Genomic DNA, 21,015 nt, shown 5'->3' on the forward strand with positions numbered 1-21,015 from the left:
AATGTAAATATTCTTATTAATTACAGAAACTGGTCCTATGATTATGCCTGTAAATATACTACAGTTAAATTATGTCAATCATCTTTATTATGTGGTCCATTCACAAAATATTTACTAAAGATGCTTTATAAATTACTTTATTACAATACTAGTTTGATTTCCATTCATCTCAATGGAACCTTATAATTGGTTTTACATGATGCTTTGCAAAAATTAGAATAACTTGAGGGTTGTATCTCAAAAGTAGATTTAGAATAAATAAGTAAACTCTATGTTCTTATGCAGAACAAGACTTTTATTTTTAATATTTTGCTTTTAAGAATAAAAATCAGGCCAGATGCTATTAGATGAATAAGCTGCCCCAGAAGGCAGTTTGTGGAATGCAAGTGGACCTTACTCATCCAACCTGCTAGGTAGTGTCTGATATCTTCGAACTTTATTCTCTGAGTTTCTATGCCCTCCAGAGAAGGCCCCCCCATTACAGCATGAATCTTAAGTCCTTGTTTCTTGTCTCTCTGGCTCCAGGCTGTGAACCCTACAAGGGCACCAGATGGATCTTATTATCAAACATTGCCTGATTCATAGCACAGGCTTGGTTAATATTTGCAGAGTGGAAGATTGGCTGTGACCTGTACTGACTTGGAAGAAAAGCTCAGACTTCCCAGGGGAGCTAATATAGGGAGAGCTTCACTATAATTCAGTGAGTGCTTGAGATGTGCCAAGCATGACTCTAAGACACTTGTGAAGGCATAGAGAAATACACAGATGGCAGAGAGAAGGTCCCTGCCCCGAGAAGCCTGCCCTCTGGTGGGGAAAGCAGAGAGGCTGGCAGCAAACTGAAATAAGAGCTGTGATGAGTACAAAATGCCCTGAGAGCAGAGGGTAGATTTCCACTTGGGAAGGAGGGCGCGGGTATCAGTAGAGAGACTTCGGGTCTGGCCTTCAGTTCCGTTCAGTCGCTCAGTCATGTCTAACTCTTTGTGGCCCCATGGACTGCAGCATGCCAAACTTCCCTGTCCTTCACTATCTCAAGTAGTTTGCTCAAACTCAGGTCCATTGAGTGGGTGATCCCTTTAATTAGGCCTTGACAAATGAGGAGTATCTTCGCACAGAAGGAGGAGCCAGAGCTCAGCCTACCCTACTCTACTCTCTGCTGGACCTCCTCTTCCATCTTCCTCCTCTTCCATCTTCCTCCTCTTCCTGGCAGTGCCTACCTTGGGGCAGCTGGGTGCCCCTCTGTGTTCCACTTCTGGAGCATGAACACTGAGTCCACCCTATTTTCTCTTCTTCAGTCAGTTCCTGGGGCTCTATATATGGACCCTGAGCCCTACTGGGACGCTGGGCTTGAGTGGACCTGAAAGGATTTACTTTGGCCCATTAGCCAACAGGAAGCTTGTGAGAACTTCATCAGCTTGCCTGGAAACCACAAACACAAGGATCGATTGAGCCCCACTGGGCGCTGGGGATACAGCAGTGAACAAAATTGATGAAAATTCCTCCCCTCACGGAGCTTGACTGCTAATGGGAAGCAGCAGATAATCAATAGCAATAGTGATACAGTGAATGAAGTGGTGGAAAATGCTTTAGAGAAAATAACTTGGGGGTGGCAAGTGCTGGAGAGAAAAGCTGTACCTTTAAATAGGCTGCTCAGAGCAGCTTCAATGAGAAGGTGACATTTACAAACAAGTGTCAGTACTTGGTGGTGAAGGACAGGGAAGCCTGGCGTGCTGCAGTCCATGGGGTCACACACAGTCGGACACGACTGAGCGACTGAACAACAATCAACAACAAATCAGTACTTGAAGGAGTGGAGAGAGTGGAGCCCGTGGATCTCTGGGAGAAGAACATTCCAGCAAAGGCCATGGCCCTGAGGTGGAGAGGGCACAGTGTTTTCCAGAACAGCAAGAAGAAGGCCAGGGTGGCTGGTGCAGAGTAAGCTAGGAGAAGGGGAGGGGACAAGGCAGGAGGGTCGAGGTGAGCTTCCCTGGACAGAATCTTCCAGGTCCTTGGCAAGACTTCGGTTTTCATTTTTCCCTAAGGATCCCCTGCAGGATTTTGCACAGAGGAGTGAGTGGCGTGATCTGACCGCTATTGACCCTGGGATAAGACCAGCCCGGGGCCAGGGAAGACATGGTGGAAGAGAGACGGCCGGGAGGCCAGAGGACTGTCGCTCGGCCCAGGGAGGTGGGGAGGGAAAAGTGGTCAGGTTCTGAAATACGCTGAAAGTAGAGACCCCAGATCTGCTGATAGATAGCTTGTGAGGTCGGAGAGGAAGAGAGGAACCCGCAATGACCCCAAGGGTCACCATTTGCTCTTTGCCACATCGCTTTCATTGCGTGCTTCTCAGAGTCACGATGGCCTGGCTGCCTGACCTGAGTCTCTGATTCCAGAAAAAAAAAAAAAAAAAAGGATAAACAGGAGGAAAGTTCAGGTGCCCTGTTGCTTTTTAAGCTGCCAGCCTCAAAGACAGAGACAGGAAAGGCAGAACTGAAAACACAAAAAATAATTTCAAACACACTGTGTTTTCCCTTCTGTTTCATTTTTCCTTTTCTTCTCCCAAACCAAGGTCTGTTTGCCAAGGTGTGTGTGGCCGTCCCCTTTACATCTATAAATCTCTTTGGTCCTGTCTCTTCCATGTTGCCGGGGCTCAGAATGCTCTGTGGCAGCCAGGAGCTAATCTCATCTCCAGCCCAAAGCATTCCTGTTGGGCACTGCTGATGACTTGGTGGGAAGGATGTGAAGGAATTTCCAGGGGCTGTTTTCATTAATCAACAGCAGAACAAAAGTAAAATGCTTTACCTTGGAGAAAACAGAACCTCCAAAGGTGATTTTGCGATGCAGCTTGGAGCTCCTGTGTTATGGCAGAGAGATCGGTTGAGGCTTTTGATGCCAGGTTGTTTTTCCAAAATTTGTTCTTCATAATAAGCCCTTCTGCTTTGATCTTTTCCTCCCACATGTCCCTACCACCCCCTCAACACACACTCCCCTGAGAACACTCAGCTGGTTTTCTTTTGCAAATTTCAGACCAAGCTAAACTATATTAAAACTGTGTACTAGGTTTTGACGTAGGTGCCTCACGATTTGAGCCGAGTTTGCTATTTCTGAGATTTTAAGTATACAAATATCTGTCACTATATAAAAATATACTTTAAAGGTTCACACGCAACAGTGTATATTTTTTAAAGTTGTCTTAAAACATGTTGAAAATCACTCCTTCGCTCACCTTGAAAAGTGCTCAAAAATGTCTCCTTTATCCCCAGGCACACAGTTACAATTGTTTTTCTTAGATCTGTCCATGTCAACCCCTATGCCAATGTGGAATCCATGCCTAAAATAGTCAGTGAAAGTGGTGCCTTTACAGCCAAGGCCTCTTGCCCCGGAGGCTGCTAAGCCTCCATTCTATTTTGAATATCAAGCTTTTCATCTTCAGTAATTTATGGGGTGAAGATCCTGCATTCACTTCCATAATAGTAACAACCCTTTCTGAGTAATTGACTGTATGTCAGGGCCATCTAAATACCTGATGTGTCTCAAACCGTTAAGTCTTCCAGCAACTGTTTGAGCTGGGTGTTCTGTTCATTATCACTATTTTAGAATTCTGAGCCTGAGACAGAGGAGGCAAAGCCCTGGTGCTTCAGAAAGCTCTTTGGAGCTACCCCAAATCCACTCTGCAACACCAACAACCCTTCCTGCACTCTGCCCTCACAGGTGATGGGAGAAAGCTGATCACTATCTTTCCATTTGAAGATCACAAAGGTATCAGAGTTTGAAACACAGAGGGTCAGCTCCCTCACCTTGACCTTCTCAATTTCAGAGAGATATAAAGTGATGCTTCTAATCAGTTTTGGAGCTGACTTTGAAGGAATCATGGAAAACTAAACACCAATCCAACAAGGTCCTCCAGGATGCTTACACTGTCAGGTCAGATACCGCTAATGGAGAGACAAGAAGATGCCAAGGCTTCTTCTAACGCAGCACAGGGCCGTGTAACCCTTGCCCCTGGGCTGTTTGTTGGGTTTTCTTTTTCCTCTTGTTTACAGAGTTCTGCCAATGCCAGGTGCTGTGGTCAGTCCTTTATAGGTATTTTCTCACTTAAGCTCTGCATTTAACTCAGGAGTCAATAGTTAGCATCCCTATTTAACAAGCGGGAAAACTCAAACTCGGAAATATTCAGGGATTTATTGACTCTCACCTAGCAGAGCCAGGGAGAGAGCTGGCGATTAAACCAGGCCTTGCTGCCTCGAAACACACCCATGTGTGTGCTAAGTTGCCCGGTCATGTCTGACTCTTGTGACCCCATGGACTATAGCCCTCCAGGCTCCTCTGTCCATGGGATTCTCCAGGCAAGAATACTGGAGCAGTTTGCCATTTCCTCCTCCAGGGGATCTTCCTGACCCCGGGATCAAACCTGCATCTCTTTACGTCTCCTGCTTTGGCAGGTGGGTTTTTCCCACTGAGCCTCCTGGGAATCCCAGATTACATCCCTTTAACCACGATATTGTGCTGTTCCTAACACACACACACACACACACACACTGCAGGGTGATCTCTCAGCTTGTGACACACACACGCACACACACTGCAGGGTGATCTCTCAGCTTGTGGCTTCAGGCTGAACAGGTCCTGAAGGTGCCAGGCCTCCTGACCCGCAAACACGGAGGGCCCCTTTGAGAATCACATTCTGTGCCCAGTCTTGTCCTGCCAGCCTCATGGTCACAGCTTCTCTCAGAAGGAGCCCCGTGGCGATCCCAGGGGTGTCCTGGGGCTGGAATGAGGGTGCCCTGCTGGCGAGTCTGCTCCAGCACCCTCAAGGAATTCCCCCGTGTGCTAAGCTCTGAAGGTGAGCCTTCCACTGTTGCTTTTCTAGAAGCCAGTCTCTGAAAAGGGAAAGTCCTTTTAGGCCTTGGAGTCGCCGTTGTCAGCACCCTCACAGCAGAATGGCAGCCAGGTCCTGCAAACTGGGACAGAAGTTCTATTAAAGAAATAGAAGCAGTGGGTGGATGAGAGCTGCTCCCCAGGCAGCCTCTGCCCAAGGGCTGAACCCCAAAAGGAAACAGGTCAAGTCAGTCTGTCCCACTTTTCTGTAGCACAGAAAACCTGGGGTGCTGTGGCAGTGGGAAGAGGGATGCACATGGTCTACAAAACCCTCGCTGGTCTCTGAAAATATTTTCAGAAATCCCAATTCTCGAATCATCTCCTCCTCTCCTCTCCCACTCCTCCTTTAGAGACTTTGGGAAAACCAGCCCTCGAGTGACAGTGGCCAGCCCTGTTCTGAAAGATGTTCCCTGGCAGAGGCAGTGGCCACACCCCTCCAAGCTGTGGGGTCCCTTTTGTTCTCCTTTGTCTCTGGCATTCATCTGAGCTCTGAAAAGATCCTTGCAACCATACACAACATGTGATAAACTATCAACGATTTTCTCTGCCATGATTCATGACTTTTGGGCTTGACTTGGATTGGTTTATTGCAGGTTTTATTTCCCCAAGCTTGTTTCCTCTTCTGAATGCTCTCTCACTTTATTATTATCTTATATATAATTTTTAAATAGCCATGGTTGATCATACAGCTGCAGATTGTTCTAAGCGCAAAGACTGACCCTGAGTCCACACAGTGGCTTTATTAGTAGAAGCATCATCTTCTATAGTGTTTCAGAACCTCCCTTTTCCTCTTCTTGGCTTTTCAGCAGATGATTTATGGACTTCTTAGGGTCATCTTACACAAGTAGTAACCCTCTTTAGGCTTCAGGCTGCCAAATGCTGAGAATCACTCTTTGTTTTCCATCTACCTAGTCCCCAAATAAGACTAGACTTTGTAGACAGGAAAGTGTCTTCTAACCATGCTGCCTGGGCGACCTCCAGACAGTCCCAGCTTCCTGCCTTCCTCTTCATTATTGAATTATTTCTTTTCCTTTCCTTTTTCTTTCTGTTCTTATTCCCTTTTACCTCCTCCTTCTTCTAGTCCCCCAACTTCTTTCCTTCCCCTCTTTCTTCCCCAGGTTTTCCTTGGAGATTAAATAGAAATAGCTAAATGCAGAAGACCCCCCAGCATGGTAAACCCAATGCTGACCTTCACTATCCCTCAAGGGGGGACATCGTGTCCATCACTTCGTCCTTCTTTCTCATTCCTTATGAAATCCAGGCCATACACTGACCTACTTTTTTTCTGCATAATGTTCCTCTTCCTGTTTCCTTGAAGAATGTGCCCAGCGGAGCACATTCATTACCTAGACTAAGGAACCAACATCCTAGAGGCTACCTTGTGAAAGCAGGCATCTAGATTTAAGGCTAATGGAGCTTTTGAGCAGAAGGAGCTTCTCCTGCATCACCTTCACCATTGAAGTCAGCTGGCCTGTCTCTCGTTTACCGCTTCTGTCATTCCCAACCAGCCACACGAGTCACCTGTATGACCAGTCCCCTGGATTTCCGTCCACAGGAGGAGTGGGGTGGGGATGCCAACCTGCCATGTCACATCCTAGGAGGATGGACTTGCCCAGGAGAAATAGTTTGAGACTGATTTGGTTTGATTCTGGTCTATCCTCGAAAAGTAGAATAAGCTCCCATGCTAATATCCTGCTAGAGAACTGAGCCAACCACAAGTGTCTAGTGGGAAAATTGTAGGAGTTACAGTATTTTCAGGGACTCATCTAAATGTAGGCAATAATTAGTTAGTTTAAAATGAGGCTCCTTTGTACCTTGAATAATCCCAGGAGGAAGGGAGGGGGGAGGGGGGCAGTGGGAATCAAGGATTTAAAAAAAAAGAAAAATATGCTATGTTTCACTAATCTCTATACTTTTGCATGTTTGTTTTTTTCCTGTGCTTGTTGCATGCATTTACCCATTAATTATGTCAGTAATGGAGAAGAAATGAAGCGTTACTTTTGTGGTACAGCTGTTTAAAACGATTACTTCGAAAATGGTATTTTTTCCAGAACCTTTCCTTAAGCGTCTCATCACCCACAGTCATTACTTGCTGTGCTTAGTTGATCATCCTTTGCCCTGAATCCCCAAATGCAATCAGTTGCCTCCTTGTTGCTTTCATTGCAGCTGATTCAGCTAATTCGACTGCAGTGCATGCTCCCGACTCCTTTAGAAACTGCAGTGTTAATTAAGATACATGTTTGAAAACGAGAGTCAAATCAAAGGACCTCTGGGCTTGGCTTTCCACGGTCAAAAGCCAATCCTGGGATGAGCATGTAATTTCAGAGAAATGGCCATGCGTCCGGAGCAGTTCTGTGTCTAGACCTGTTTCGGAGTCACAGCAATGGAGGGAGTTTTGGTGAGGATTGGTGTTTTTGTTTTTTTGTAAGCAATTTGGAGGGAGAGAAGAGGTCCAGGGGAGATCTTCTGTTTGTGACCCAGCAGCTTGAGACTGTCAAGTAGAGAACTGGGCTGAGGGATCCATGAGGTAAGAAAGTACTCTTCATGCAGGTCCTAGGGCCTCTCGGTTGGGCAGAAAGGAGTGGTCACCCCTGGACGACACCCTAGCTAAGAAAGCTAGGCACCTGCTTTGCCAGCACCTCACCATTTGCCAGGAGCCTCTCTTTCTCTTCCTTCTCACCCCGTCTCCTTTCCATTACTTTCTCTTGCTTCAGGGAGGTTCAGAGAAAAGGCTTCAATTCTCCACAAGATTGCCAAGAAGAAATGTCAGGTGGATGAGAACGAGAGGCAGAACGGGGCTGCCAATCACGTGGGTGAGTAAGGGGAGATGTCCATCCCCTGCCGTTCATCCCTGGAGTGCGTGAAGCAGGGGGCAGAGAAACAGAACCCAGTGTGGGCACCCCAACTCAGCGCAGACACAGAACCCAGTTGCTCAGCACTTTCTTGGACATCCGAAAGAGTCCCACATCCCCTGGTGGGTCCAGGGCATGAACAGACCCAATAGGTCACCTACTCCCAGGGAAACTTTAAAAACAGTGACATAATTCTATGAAGAGCCATATAAAATAAATAAATAATAATGTTAAAGAAGTAAAAATTTTAAAATAAATTTATACCACCTTCTAACCACACATCTCCGCTGGAGTAGAAAATCACTCCATTTCGGAGACTGCACAAAATGAGGACACACAGACCTGTCCTTTAATACTTGACGAAAGGTGAGAGTACCCTTTCTGAAGTTCTCGCTTGGTAACCAGATTTTATTCCTATGACATCTCCTGCATCAACCCCACCAAATTACTAGATTGTTCACTTGGTTGCTCCTGAACTGAGTGACCGAGTCCCTGCAAGATGGCCCTGACTCTCCTTTCTTAAGAATTCAGCAGCTAGCCTCGGTCCGTTTTGGTTGACTTTTTCTGAGTTCCTTTGTGACCAGATCGTGACATTTAGTGGTCTTATTTTAACTTGAAACATAATGTTCCTCCTCTCCAGTCTGTGACTTTAATGTAGCTCTCAAATTCTAAATTCAGACTAAATTTACCCTAATCTGGATCTATGCGATACACGATGCCCAAGAAACTAAAATTATCTGCAGACAAAATTTAACAGTGTTGCACTCAAAATATATGACATTCCTCGGAAGAGCTTATGTCTCCTCTGTTCTCCTGACTTCTAGTTTCAGGAAAAATCTTTGGCCAAGAAACAGTCAAGATTCTGTTGGGTATGGGGGCGGGGGGAACTTAAAAGAAATAAACTAAAAAGTTAGCTCTCACTCCTGGGAAGTCGCTTCTTCTCATGTGTTCATGTCTGTTCTTACACATCTTAACTTCACTTTGGGACCCAGAACCCCCTGTTGTTTGGTCATTAAAGGCTGATCCTAAAGTTGTATCAACTCAGCTAACAGACACACAAACATAGATTTAATATTTCCCAAGGTACTGAGTATTTTTTAGTTTAAACAACTGAACCAAGCATATTAGGAAAAACAGACAATCACACACAGCAGAACATCATTAGGAAAACACTATCACTACTAAGATAAAACAAGTTGGAGTTTCAGTGACTTTCCATATTCAAATGTGTTTATGCCTTTGTATTCCACAACTGAATACATGAATAAACATAGTATTTCCCTACGACTTCCAAAATTTGGCTCCTTTAAATTCAACAATTTTTATATAACTCTCAAATTATTTCCCAGTAAATTTATCAGTGATAGGAATGTTTAATTTTTCTGAAGTTGCTAGAAATACTCTAATACTTTCTGAGCAGCCTGAAGCTGCCCACATCTGAAACTGATGAGCTTTCTGGTACTCCTGATGACCCTGACACTGAACCAACCACACAGCCGAACTCCTAGACTTGACAAGTCCCAAGACTTGACCCAGGTCAGCCAGAGGGCAACCCTTTATATTTCCCTCTCTCTGAAATTATGGCAAAAAACCTCAGTGGTGCCCGATCACTGATCACCTGCAGGTGTTCCTCTGAGCTCTGGAAAAAAAATCTAGTGCAAGTCAGGTGCTGTAAAGTGGATCCAAATAGTTTATGTTTCTTCTTTGCTCACTCTGTACCAGGCCCTGTGCTGAGAGCTTTAAGTTAGTTTTCTTATGTAATCTCTACAGGTGTACCCTTTGATCATATCGTTGTGATTAGTCATAGCAGCAGTGGTGGTTCTGTTGTCATCATCACCCCAATTTTTTTTAACTTTTGCTTTTGTATTGGGGTATGGCCAATTAACAAACAGTGTTGTGACAGTGTCAGGTAAATAGCAAAAGGATTCAGCCATATATACACATGTATCCATCCTTCCCCAAACTCCCCTCCCATCCAGACTTTGCATAACATTGAGCAGAACTCCACACGCTATACAGTAGGTCCTTGTTGGTTATCCATTTTAAATATAGCAGTGTGTACATCCCCATCCCAAACTCCCTAACTATCCCCTTTCCCCATCCTTCCCCCGGTCACCATAATTTCATTCTCTAAATCTGCATCATCCCAATTTTGCAGATAAGGAAGCTGAATATCAGAGAGGCTAAGTCACATGCTAAGGACCCCCCAGCTTCAGCAGTAGCGTCAGAGTATGAGCCCAGGCTTGCCTGTGAGGCCCAGTGTCCAGAAGCCCCAGTACTCAGCCGTCACCTGGGAGTCACTTCAGCCAAATGTTGCCTCTCAGTCAGGAATGACACAGATTTTTACCTCAATTACTTGTTCATCCCCTGCCCTTGCCTGGTCTTCTATAGGACGCCCAAGTGTGGAACCGCCTAAGTAGTATTCTCCAGGCATTTCGAGAAGGCCAGGTTCCCAGGTTTGCCCTACCCACTGCACCGAAGGCCTGGTAGAACTTTCCACCCACTGAGCCTGAGGGAATTAGAGCTAAAAGTACTGGGCGTTGGAGGTCACCCAGTTGATTCCTCTCATCGCATAGGTAAGGTTCTGGAGAAATGAGGGATCTTGCCTGAGATGACCACCTGATTCTGTCAGAGCAGAGCCTAGGACTTAAGCCCCCTGAAGCCCAAGCTAATAAATGTCCTTTCTAGAATGTAATTACAGAAGAAAAGATCCTGCCGTAAGAAAGTCTCTGAAGGATGTGGTCATGGGTATAGACAGTAGTGTGGAGATTGGGTATGGTTTTGGTTTTAAAATGTCCATGCTCATGTTCTTGAATGGCAAGTTGGTAAGTTTGCCCAGTCTAGAGAAGGCATACCCCTAGAGTTGATAGGGTATCCAAGGTCAGACATAGGCCAGCGGGGATGCCAGGGAGCTATTAAAGAGAGGAGGAGGGCTGAGTACACTGGAAGGCTGGGAGGCAGAAAAATCCTAGACATCTGGCTCAACCCATCCCTGGGTCTTATCACCCCTTGGACGCCACTACCTTCTCCTGTGACCCAACATTTTAGGATGTTCTTCTCAATATGGCTTTTACCCCCACTGACTCAATTTGCTTGCTTTCTGTGTGTCTAAATTTTGTCACAGAAAAAATCGAGCTCCCAAATAGCACCAGCACAGAAGTGGAGATGACACCCTCCAGTGATGCTTCGGAACCGGTACAAAATGGAAATCTCTCCCACAGCATCGAAGCTGCAGAAGCCCAGGTACAGCAGTTTCTCATTGCTATCCAGGCTGCTGTGTGTGTCGATATTTTAGCGTAGCAGCATAGACCTGCATTCTCCTCGGAGGCCCCAGCTCCCAGCTCAGAGGACCCCAGAGCCATCTGTCCCTGTGTGTACGTCCCAGTACCAGCCAGGGCACTGCATGCATCAGACTCTTCATTCATCATATAAGTGCACATATTCTCCAAGCCAGGCTTCCCAGGTGGCACTTGTAGTAAAGAACCCACCTGCAATGCAGGAGATGTAAGAGATGCGAGTTCGATCCCTGGCTCAGGAAGATCCCCTGGAGGACGGCACAGTAACCCACTCCGGTATTCTTGCCTGGAGAATCCCATGGATGAAGGAGCCTGATGGGCTATGGTCACAGAGTCAGACATAACTGAAGCAACTTAGCATGCACACATGCATTCTCCAAGCCACTGTTTCTCAGGGTGAGATTGGAGGAGTCATGCATCAAATCTCCTGGGGATAAAAATGCAGATCCCTGGTCCACATTCCAGATCCAATGGGAAATGGAATCACTGAGAAGCAGCACCCAGGAATGAGCACTTTTTTCTTTTGAGCTTTTTATTTTGTGTTGGGGTGTAGCCGAAGAACAGTGCTGGATAGTTTCAGGTGAACGGCGAAGGGACTCAGTCACACATTACACACACATCCAAGGAATCATCATTTTAACTCCCGTCCCTGGTGATTTTTAATAGATGATAAACTTTGATCACTGCTGCAGTCTAATCCTCTCTGTGTCTTTAGGGCCATGATTAAGTAACAGAGAAACCACAGCCATCATTCCTTGGTTAACCCCCTTTGGCCTTTTTTGTCCCTGCAGTTGAAATTGATCAGTCCTGTGATCCAGCCCATCGTTCAGTGTCGCAAGCATTAGATAGTTGTTTGATCTAATGGCTACAATACTTACCATTTATACCCACTGTGTGTGTGCCATAGCTTCAGTGCTAGGTGCTTTGTCTATGCTATCCCTTTAAACCACCCAGCTGAAGGTATAGACATTTAGTATCTGTTTCATAGGTGAGGAAGCTAAAGCTTAAGATGAAGCAGTTATTCAGGATCACCTGGTTAGAAGCTATTAGAACTGAGATTTGATCTTGTGCATGTGTGCTAAGTCGCTTCTTAGCACTGATCCTGCGTGTCTGCCTCTGCAACGCTATGGACTGTAGCCTGCCGGGCTCCTCTGTCCTTGGGGATTGTCCAGGCAAGAATACTGGGACTGTTGCCTTAGGACTGTCTAAATACAGAATCTGTACTGTTTCCGCTGCCTCGGGACCACAGTTGCACAAAAAAGTAGGCAGAACCAAAAAGTAGGTGGTGCTGGTTAGATTTCTGTATCTCACCCTCATCAAGTGAATCAGAATTTCTAAGGCATAGAGTCCCAAATGTACATTTTAACCAGTCACCCTTGAGTCGGTGTTTCTCAAATTTTAATGTGTTTAGGAATTTCCTAGAGAATTCTGTTAAAATTCAGGGTCTGGTTTGTCAGGTCCAGAATGGGGCCCCAAGTCTGCAGCTCTGCTGAGCTCCCAGGTGATTCTGATGTGGCTGGTCTAAGAACCACACTTTTTGAGTAGCATGACCCCAAAGTTTGTGACCCACTTCTCTATAGACAGAATTTTCCCGATGAGCTGATAATGAAGCCAGACTACAGCAAACCCATTCCAACCCTCTCTTCTCCTTTGTATTGGGATGCTCTCTGCAACAGAGGAAGTCTGTGTTTCTTAGAAACACGCTTGCTCATCATCGCCTGTTGCTTTTATTCCCTGAAGAAACATGCGAAGAAACTTTCTTCATTTAAAGGAAAGGATAAAGATGTCAAGCACCTTTTTGTACATGTGTTAGCCATTTGTGTGTTGTCTCCTTCAGAAGAATATCCACTCAGATCCTTCACCCATTTTTTAATCAGGTTATTCATTGTTTGCTATTGAGTTGTAAGAGTTCCTCATATATTTTGGTTATGAACTCCTTATCAGATATATGATCTGTAGATATTTTCTCCCACTCCATAGGTTGCCTTTTCATTTGTCTACTGTTTCCTTTGCTGTGCTTTTCATGAGGTATACTTGTCTTCACATCGTACACCTTAAATAGATGGAATTGTTATTTGTCAGTTACACCTCAGTAAAGCTGCGGGGGGCGGTGGGGAATGGCTAAAGGAAGACAGAGACATGGCAGGTCCTTCTGCCCTCTGCCTCCTAGGCTCTCTCCCTCCTGCCCAGAGCCCCGCGGTCCCTTCGCGTTAGCTCAAGGGTGAGCTGGCAGAGCAGCTTATGTCTGCAGCATGTGGCAGGAGGAGACAGGCCCCGGGAACATCTGGCTGTCCTTGGGGACACACAGTCACAGGTGTGCAGAGGGCACCCTCGCCACCGTGCCTGTCCATCTGGCTGGCAGAGGGACAGCTGTACCCCCCACACGGAAGCTGCTTGCTGCAGAGGGTTGACAGAGCCCCAGCCAACCCGTCTCTGAGCAGAGCTGTGTCCCCGGGTCTCACTCAGGGTGACAGGACAGATTTTTGCACCATGCTGATACACTAAGAGCTCAAGGACACACAGGCCTTCAGAGAGCCACCCCGCCAGCTGCCCGCAGGACAGCCTGGCAGTGATTTTCAGAGCCAACATGAGAGAGTTATCAAAACTTCTTCTAGTTTCCTCATCTGCAAAGTACAGATAATCACAGTACCTGCCTCATTCGGGATATTAGGAGAGTTGCATGAGATAATGTACATAAAGCACTTAGCACAGAGCTAAATGCTATTATTTATTAGTGCCCATTTTCTTGTTGTTTAGTTGCTAAGTCATGTCTAACTCTTTTGCGACCCCATGGACTGTAGCCCACCAGGCTCCTCTGTTCATGGGATTCTCCAAGCAAGAATACTGAAGTGGGTTGCCATTCCCTTCTCCAGGGGATCTGCCCAACCCAGGGATGGAACCTGTATCTTCTGCATTGGTGGGTGGATTCATTACCACAGAGCCCCTGGGGAACCCTATGTGCCCATACCTACTATATAAATAGCATCCAAGATGTCCCTTCCCTATAGGTAAAAGTTCATTGTAGCTAAAATGAAAATTATATATAGATAGAATATATACATATATAATGTTTGAGTATATCCAGGGTATGATAAGCAAATAAATAAACATCTGTTGTAGGTAAATAATTATGACCCAGTTTGTCACATAAAGAGTCTACCTGCAGTGCAGGAGACCCAGGTTCAATCCCTGAGTCAGGATGATCCCCTGGAGAAGGAAATGGCAACCCATTCCAGTATTCTTGTCTGGAGAATTCCATGGACAGAGGAGCCTGGTGGGCTGCAGTCCATGGGGTCACAGAGAGTCTGACACAACTGGGTGACTTTTACACACATGTCAGGAAAGAATACAAAGTATTCTGGGAGCCTTCCAAAGGAAGACCCAAGCAAGGAAAAGTGCAAAAACTTAAGAGAAGAGGTAATATTTGAGCTGGGCATTGATGAGTGAGTAGGAGTTTGTTGCTCAAAAAAGGAGGCGATGACAAAATGTTCTGTTAAGAGGGAAATCCATGTTAGTGATTGGTGAAAAGGCCAGCGGAACTAGAGACTGAAATGTGAGGTGAGGAGGGAGGAGAAATCCACTTGGAAAAGTAAGTTGGGCTGAAATTCTTCCACTGTTGAATCAGAAACTTTTCAGTGCTCATCCAGTATGTGTCAGGTGATGTGCTGGGCCTTGGAAATTCTAGCAGAATTTTAGAACCATTCTAGCAGAGCAGAGAGACTGCAAATGTAAACCAAGATGTAATTATGGACAGCAATGGGGCCATGAAGAAAATAAAGCCTGTGACTCAGTGGAGGGCGAATGGAGGGGCCCCTTTAGGTTGGGAGGTGAGGGAAAGCTTCACTAAGAAAGTGACATTTGAACAAAGGCTGAACTTTAAGAACAACCCAGCCGGAACATCTGTGGTGGTCCAGTGGTTAAGACTTTGCCTTCCAAAGCAGAAAAGGGTGCGAGTTCGATCCTTGGTCTGGGAGCTAAGATCCCACGTGCCTTGGGGTGAAAAAGCAAAACATAAAGCAGAAGCAATACTGCAACAAATTCAATAAAGACTTTAAAAATAGTCCACATCCAAATAAAAATAAAAATCTTGAACAAAAGAACAAGCCAGGCCAAGGGAACAGCACCCACAGAGGCAGAAATGAACTTGACTTGTTTGAGGAGCAGAGAAGTCAGTGTAGCTGGAGAGTGGGGAGCAGAGGGAGGGCGGATGGTCTCAGTGAGGTCCCAGCCAGGGCTGGCCTGCCTTGAGGACCGTGATACACAAGTTGACTTCCTTCCAGGGCAACAACAAGCTGTCATAGGTTCCCAGATGTGATTTGCACCTATGAAAGATCCAGGAGGCTGCACTGAGGTGTAGAGATCGGATGCGCAGCAAGAAATTGGATAGCAGTGGTGGGGCAGTGAGGTGGATGCAGGGGTTGGGGCAGAGCTGATGAGGCCTGGACCAGAGCAGCGGATGGGGAGGGAGGAGACACACAGGCATCAGGAAGGACGTTGTGGCTCTGCCTGAGAAGTACGGACATCCCCCTGCTGGAAGCAGGGAGCTGCCCTGGAGTGGCAGCATCAGATCTATGAGATAGGAAGAGAGCTCTTTCTGAATGGTAATGAAGAGGCCAGAGTGAGGGAGGGTAGACTACTGGGTGGCAAAGTAAGAGCCCGTTTGGTGCAAAGATTAGCAAACTGTGCTTAGTTGCTCAGTCGTGTCCGACTCTTTGCGACCCCGTGGACTGTAGCCTGCCAGGCTCCTCTGTCCATGCGGATTCTCCAGGCAAGAGTACTGGAGTGGGTTGCCTTGCCCTCCTCCAGGGAATCTTCCCAACCCAGGGATAAAACCCAGGTCTCCTGCATTACAGGCAAATTCTTTACCCTCTGAGCCATCAGGAAAGTCCTAGCAAACTGTGATCTGTGGCCAGATCTGGCCTGCAGCCTGTTTTTGAATGACCCCTGAGATAAGAATGTTTTTATCTTCTTGAAGCTTTAGATAAAAGCAGCAGCAGCATATGTGACAGAGACCATAAGGCTCATAAAGCCTAAAATATTTACTATCTGGCCCTTTTCAGGAAAAGCTTGCCCACCCCTCTTTTCAACCATCTGTAGTCTTTACCCAAAAAAAGAAAAAGAGAAAGAAAAAAAATAACAAGGAAGCTCTTCATGCACTTATATGGAATGATCTTCAATATATGTTGTTAAGTGGAAAAGGCAACTTGCCAAATTCATCCAGTGTACTCTCTATAAGAGGGGGAAAAGAAAGGAAATAGCATAGTGATGTGGAAGCATTTGCTTTGGATTTTGTTGAAGAAACTGGCTGATTCCTACAGAACAGCAGTCTGCGGTAGGGAACTGGGGTAAGGGGGAGACTTCTGCATGCATTTTTCAGTATGTAGCCTTCTGTAGCTTTTGAATTTTGAACCAGTTAACTGTTTTACCTATTCCCCAAAAATGCAACAACTAAAACTAGTAATGGGTTAAATTAAAACAGAAACAGTATGCATTAGTCCATTAAGAGAAAAGTCTCTGAAGACAGACCGCATGAGTTCAAATCCAAGATTTGCCACTCCCCAGCTGTGTGACTTTGGATGAGTTACTTAACCTCTCTGTTCCCATCTTTCTTCTCTCTGAAACAAGGATACTATCCTATTTCACAGCATCGCTGTGAGACTAGAATGCTCATAGAACAGTTCTTGGCAAACAATAAGCACTGCACAATTGTTTGTCATTATTAGCAGTACTTGTAAAACTGTCTTTAAAATGTCTGTTAAGTGGCCCAGATGACAAGGCCTCAGACCAACTATGAGTTGTAGCGTGGCTGACAGTGACTGGGTGTGAGAGCTGTTTCTGAGGAAGCATTGAGACCATTTGTTAATAAGTCAGTCATAGAGAGTGAACAAGAAAAAGCAGTTGTGGGCGATGCTGAGGTTTCCAGGCTGGAATGACTAAGTAGCAGGGTAAATCAGAGCTGTGATTCTCAAATCAGAAAAAAAGGTGTGAAATCAGGACACTCTGGCCACACAAAGGACAGTTTCACAGAAAGAGTTCAGTGCCTTTTTACTGTTCAGTTTTATTTCTTTCCCAGTTGTATTTTTATCAAGCTCCAGGAGGAATGAAGTGTGCCTCCCAACTTTATTAGTGGAAACGATGAGCCCACACACCACACACTCACCACTGATACTCTCCTGAGAGTTTAACCCATCTCATCTAATGAACCTGCTGTTTTCAAAACCGTATTTACAAGTGAACTAATTTTACATTGACACCTCATCTCTGAGAACTTCCTTATGTCCAGACTTTACACTGGCAATGAAGAGCACTCTTAAAGAGCACTCTGTGAGGACTTCTTCTCAAGAAGTCCCTTTGCAGGAGATTTTTTGCTTCATTTGTAAATTTTGTGGAACCAAGAAATAATTTGGCTTCTCAAATGGCTTAGTGCTAATTATCTTCTCCCAAGGCCAGCTGATAGAATGCTGTTGATTCTAACACAACTGAGTTGAGCTGTCCCTGAGAATTTACCGACCTTCCAAATTTTCAGTGTTGGGCGTTTATCCACGTTTGAAAGACAATTGTAAAATATATTCTCTCCCACCTAGAACCCAGCATTTTCTTACATTTTAATTTTGCCAAGATGATATCACCAACTCAATGGACATGAGTTTGAGCAAACTCTGGGAGATAGGGAAGACAGGGAAGACTGGCGTGCTGCAGCCCATGGGGTCACAAAGAGTCGGACACGACTTAGCAACTGCACAGCAACAACAACGGACAACAGCCAGGTGATGGCGCATGGCCGGCGTGCTCAGGGAAGCTCCTGCCTTTCCGCATCATGGTCCTCCAGGCATAACACATCCAGACACTTTATATACCTGCTCACAGAGGGAAGGGAGAAAGAGAAAGGCCTTGCAAATTTCTTAGATTCTGAAATCTGAAAATCTAACTCTTTCTTCAAGTATTATGCTTTTGATATGTTGCAGCTTTTATTTCATTTTGCCTCTAAGATTTCTCTCTGTCCTTAGGGAAATCTAAATTGTCTTTGCTTTGGTTAAGAGTTGCCTAGTTGCAGCAGTGGGCAAATAGACTTATTTAAGATGACCACATCCCTAGGAAAAGAGAATACACACACACACACACACACACACACACACACACACACACACACACGCTTGTATAGATAGATAACCAGATAGATATTTAGATAGATAATGGATAAAATGCCCGTTTTTCTTCTTTTATTTCCTCACTTTACAACTGAAATAGTATCTTACTATATTAAACCCTTCCTTTCTCCCTCTGGAATTTCAGCTCTAACTTATTTCTTCCCAGCCTAGCATTGGTCTTCACCTAAACTCAATCTGGTTTTTAAGATCTGCTCTTATAGTGCTGGTTAAAATGTTTGGGTGACTAAGTAAAGGGTGAGTAGAGAAAGATTATGGACATGATTGTAATCTTAGGTTTCTCTTAAGAACACTAAAATGCATTATTGTTGTCATTTAAAGTTATAGCTATGATTTTAAAGCTCCGTAGAAAGACTTCATAATGAACATTGGTCCATTACGTTAGCTCTGATAAGGACTTCCAAGATTATCCAAGCAGATGGTATCCAGAGTCCACATGGTGTGTCTCTTCCTAAAGTATTACCTTTAGTTAGAAAATGTTTATTTTCTTCGAAATGATAAGATTTTTGGGGTTTGTTTGTTTGTTTGGTCATGCCGAGTGGCATGTGGGCTCTTAGTCCCTCAACCAGGGATGATGGAACCTGTACCCCCTGCATTGGGAGCTCAGAGTCTTAACCACTGAACAACCAGGGAAGTCCCAGCAATGTTTAACAGAGAGTTTTCAAACCTCAAACCTTCCTGTTATTCAAAGAGCAAGTATCTCTTCTAAATGGTTATGGTGTAAAGGCCAGGTCAACCATTTTGAAAGTTTAAAAACAGCTAAGGACCAAATTTCCCACTATTAATGAGATTATTCAATCTCTCAAAACATTGATGAAACCTAAGAGCATTCTGGCTCTTAGGAAAAGGAAAAGGAAATTTTGGTGAAAAAGGAGCACGGGGCAGTGCTGGGGAGAGAGGGCAAGACCTAAGTATGAAAGGAAAACAATAGTCGAAGATTCTTTGTCAGACTGGAGTTTTCAAGGTCCAAGCCATGTTAGATCTATGATTGCCTTAGAAAAAAAAACTTATTAGTATCCGAGAAAACCTAGTACACACTATATAGAAGAAAAGCAAAAATTAGTGTTTTATCTACCAGGCCATAGTACATGGGTTCCATTTCTAAGGAGATAATGCTTTTTTCCTCTCAATCTATACATTTATTTTTTAAGGAAAAGTTGAGATCCAGTTTCAATATCAGATGACCTGTACAATATTTACCAACTGCTTAAGATCCACACAGAGGCCTTTTGAACACAGTTAAAATGAAATAGATAGATCTGACTCTTGAGTTTCTGCCTAAATTTGAATATTGACAGAGAATAATAATTTCACTTAGAATCTTACTGTTAATAACACCATTTGTCATTGTGCTTTCTGAAGGAGTTTAAAGAAAGTCTATTAATTATTCACATAAGATACATTAAGGGCTGACTATTAATAAAAGGAAAAAACTCCATTGCCACCCTGAAAAAAAACTGACATTAATATCACTGGTCCTGTGAATAACTGTAATCCAATTGATGATAAAACAATGTGAATAACTTTTGAATTATTTCTTATGATTCTTCAGTAGCTTTTATGTTGACAAATCTTCTATGATTTGGATCAGCAGGATTTACAAAGCCCATGAAAACTATACAAAAACCAATTTATAGCAGCAGCATAGAAAGAAATCCATCTTGTCTATAGGTTGCACCTCAGAATTATTTGGGCAAAATGCAAAGTGAAGGAAAGTAATTATATTTCACCAGACGCTCCAAATGCTATTTTACATTAATATAAAATGGTTTCTTGGCTTCATGGGAAACTTGGGTCCAGACAGCTTCATCACTCACAGCAAAATATTTTGAAATCTTGGTTTCAATTCAAAGTCATGGAGAAACAGATAAAGTGTTTTCAGGTTGCCATTGCTGAGTGAAAGCTTATCATTTTGTGTTTGATATGCTAAATTCTTGATGCTAGTTTTTTTTTCCATCTATATGTAAAACAAACCATAAAATGGTATTTTAAGGAGGGGTGACTTATTTCCTACTGATAGACAGGCTGAGTTAATCACTTTTTTAAAAATCTGTATGACATTTAAATGTTTTCTGTTGGTTCAGGATGTCTACTCAGAATACAATTCAGATATCTCAGGATGGTGCTGCCTTCCCAAAAGAGATGCTTTGTAACTGACCTCTTCTTGATTTATCTCTTGGAAAGAGATAAGTGATAGAAACATAGAGATAAGAGTGGAGTCAAGAGAATGAAGGATATTGGTAAATAGTACAAGGGCAAAGACACTGAAAAACTCAGGGAACAAAAATAAAGAGGTTTCTCAAAGACTCAGTAAAGAATGAGTGGAAAAGGGATTATTTACTCAGCCATAAAAAGGAACAAATTTGAGTCAGTTGTAGTGAGGTGGATGAACATAGAGCCTGTTATACAAAGTGAAATAGATCAGAAAGAGAAAAACAAATATCATATATTAATGCATATATATGGAATCTATAAAAATGGTACTGATGAATCTATTTGCATGGCAGAAATAGAGATATGAGTATAGGGAACAGACATTCGGACACAGTAGGAGAGGAGAGGAGGGGACGAATTGAGAGAGTAGCACTGGCATATATACACTACCATCTGTAAAATAGATAGCCAGCAGGAAGCAACTATGGAGCTCAGGGAATTCAGCTCAGTGCTCTGTGTTGACCTGGAGGGGTGTGATGGGGGGCCGAGAGAAATGCTCAGGACAGAGGGGACACATGTATACTTATGGCTGATTCATGTTGTTGTTGTACAACAGAAACCAGCACAACATTTTAAAGCAATTACCCTCCAGTTATATTTAAAAAATAAAGA

At 44.2% G+C, this 21,015-nt stretch overlaps 1 protein-coding gene across 2 annotated transcripts in view; it reads left to right on the forward strand.

Annotated features, from left to right (window-relative positions):
- Positions 1-21,015, forward strand: part of SLC24A2 (solute carrier family 24 member 2) — a 268,489-nt gene that overhangs the window by 217,516 nt on the left and 29,958 nt on the right. For both annotated transcript variants that reach the window (XM_065908195.1, XM_065908196.1), the window contains 2 exons: positions 7,590-7,688; positions 10,852-10,970. In XM_065908195.1, the coding sequence (XP_065764267.1) occupies positions 7,590-7,688; positions 10,852-10,970 (218 nt within the window). The remainder of the gene's footprint in view (positions 1-7,589; positions 7,689-10,851; positions 10,971-21,015) is intronic.

This window comes from Muntiacus reevesi, chromosome 17 (genome assembly GCF_963930625.1).
Source record: "Muntiacus reevesi chromosome 17, mMunRee1.1, whole genome shotgun sequence".
NCBI lineage: Eukaryota > Metazoa > Chordata > Mammalia > Artiodactyla > Cervidae > Muntiacus > Muntiacus reevesi.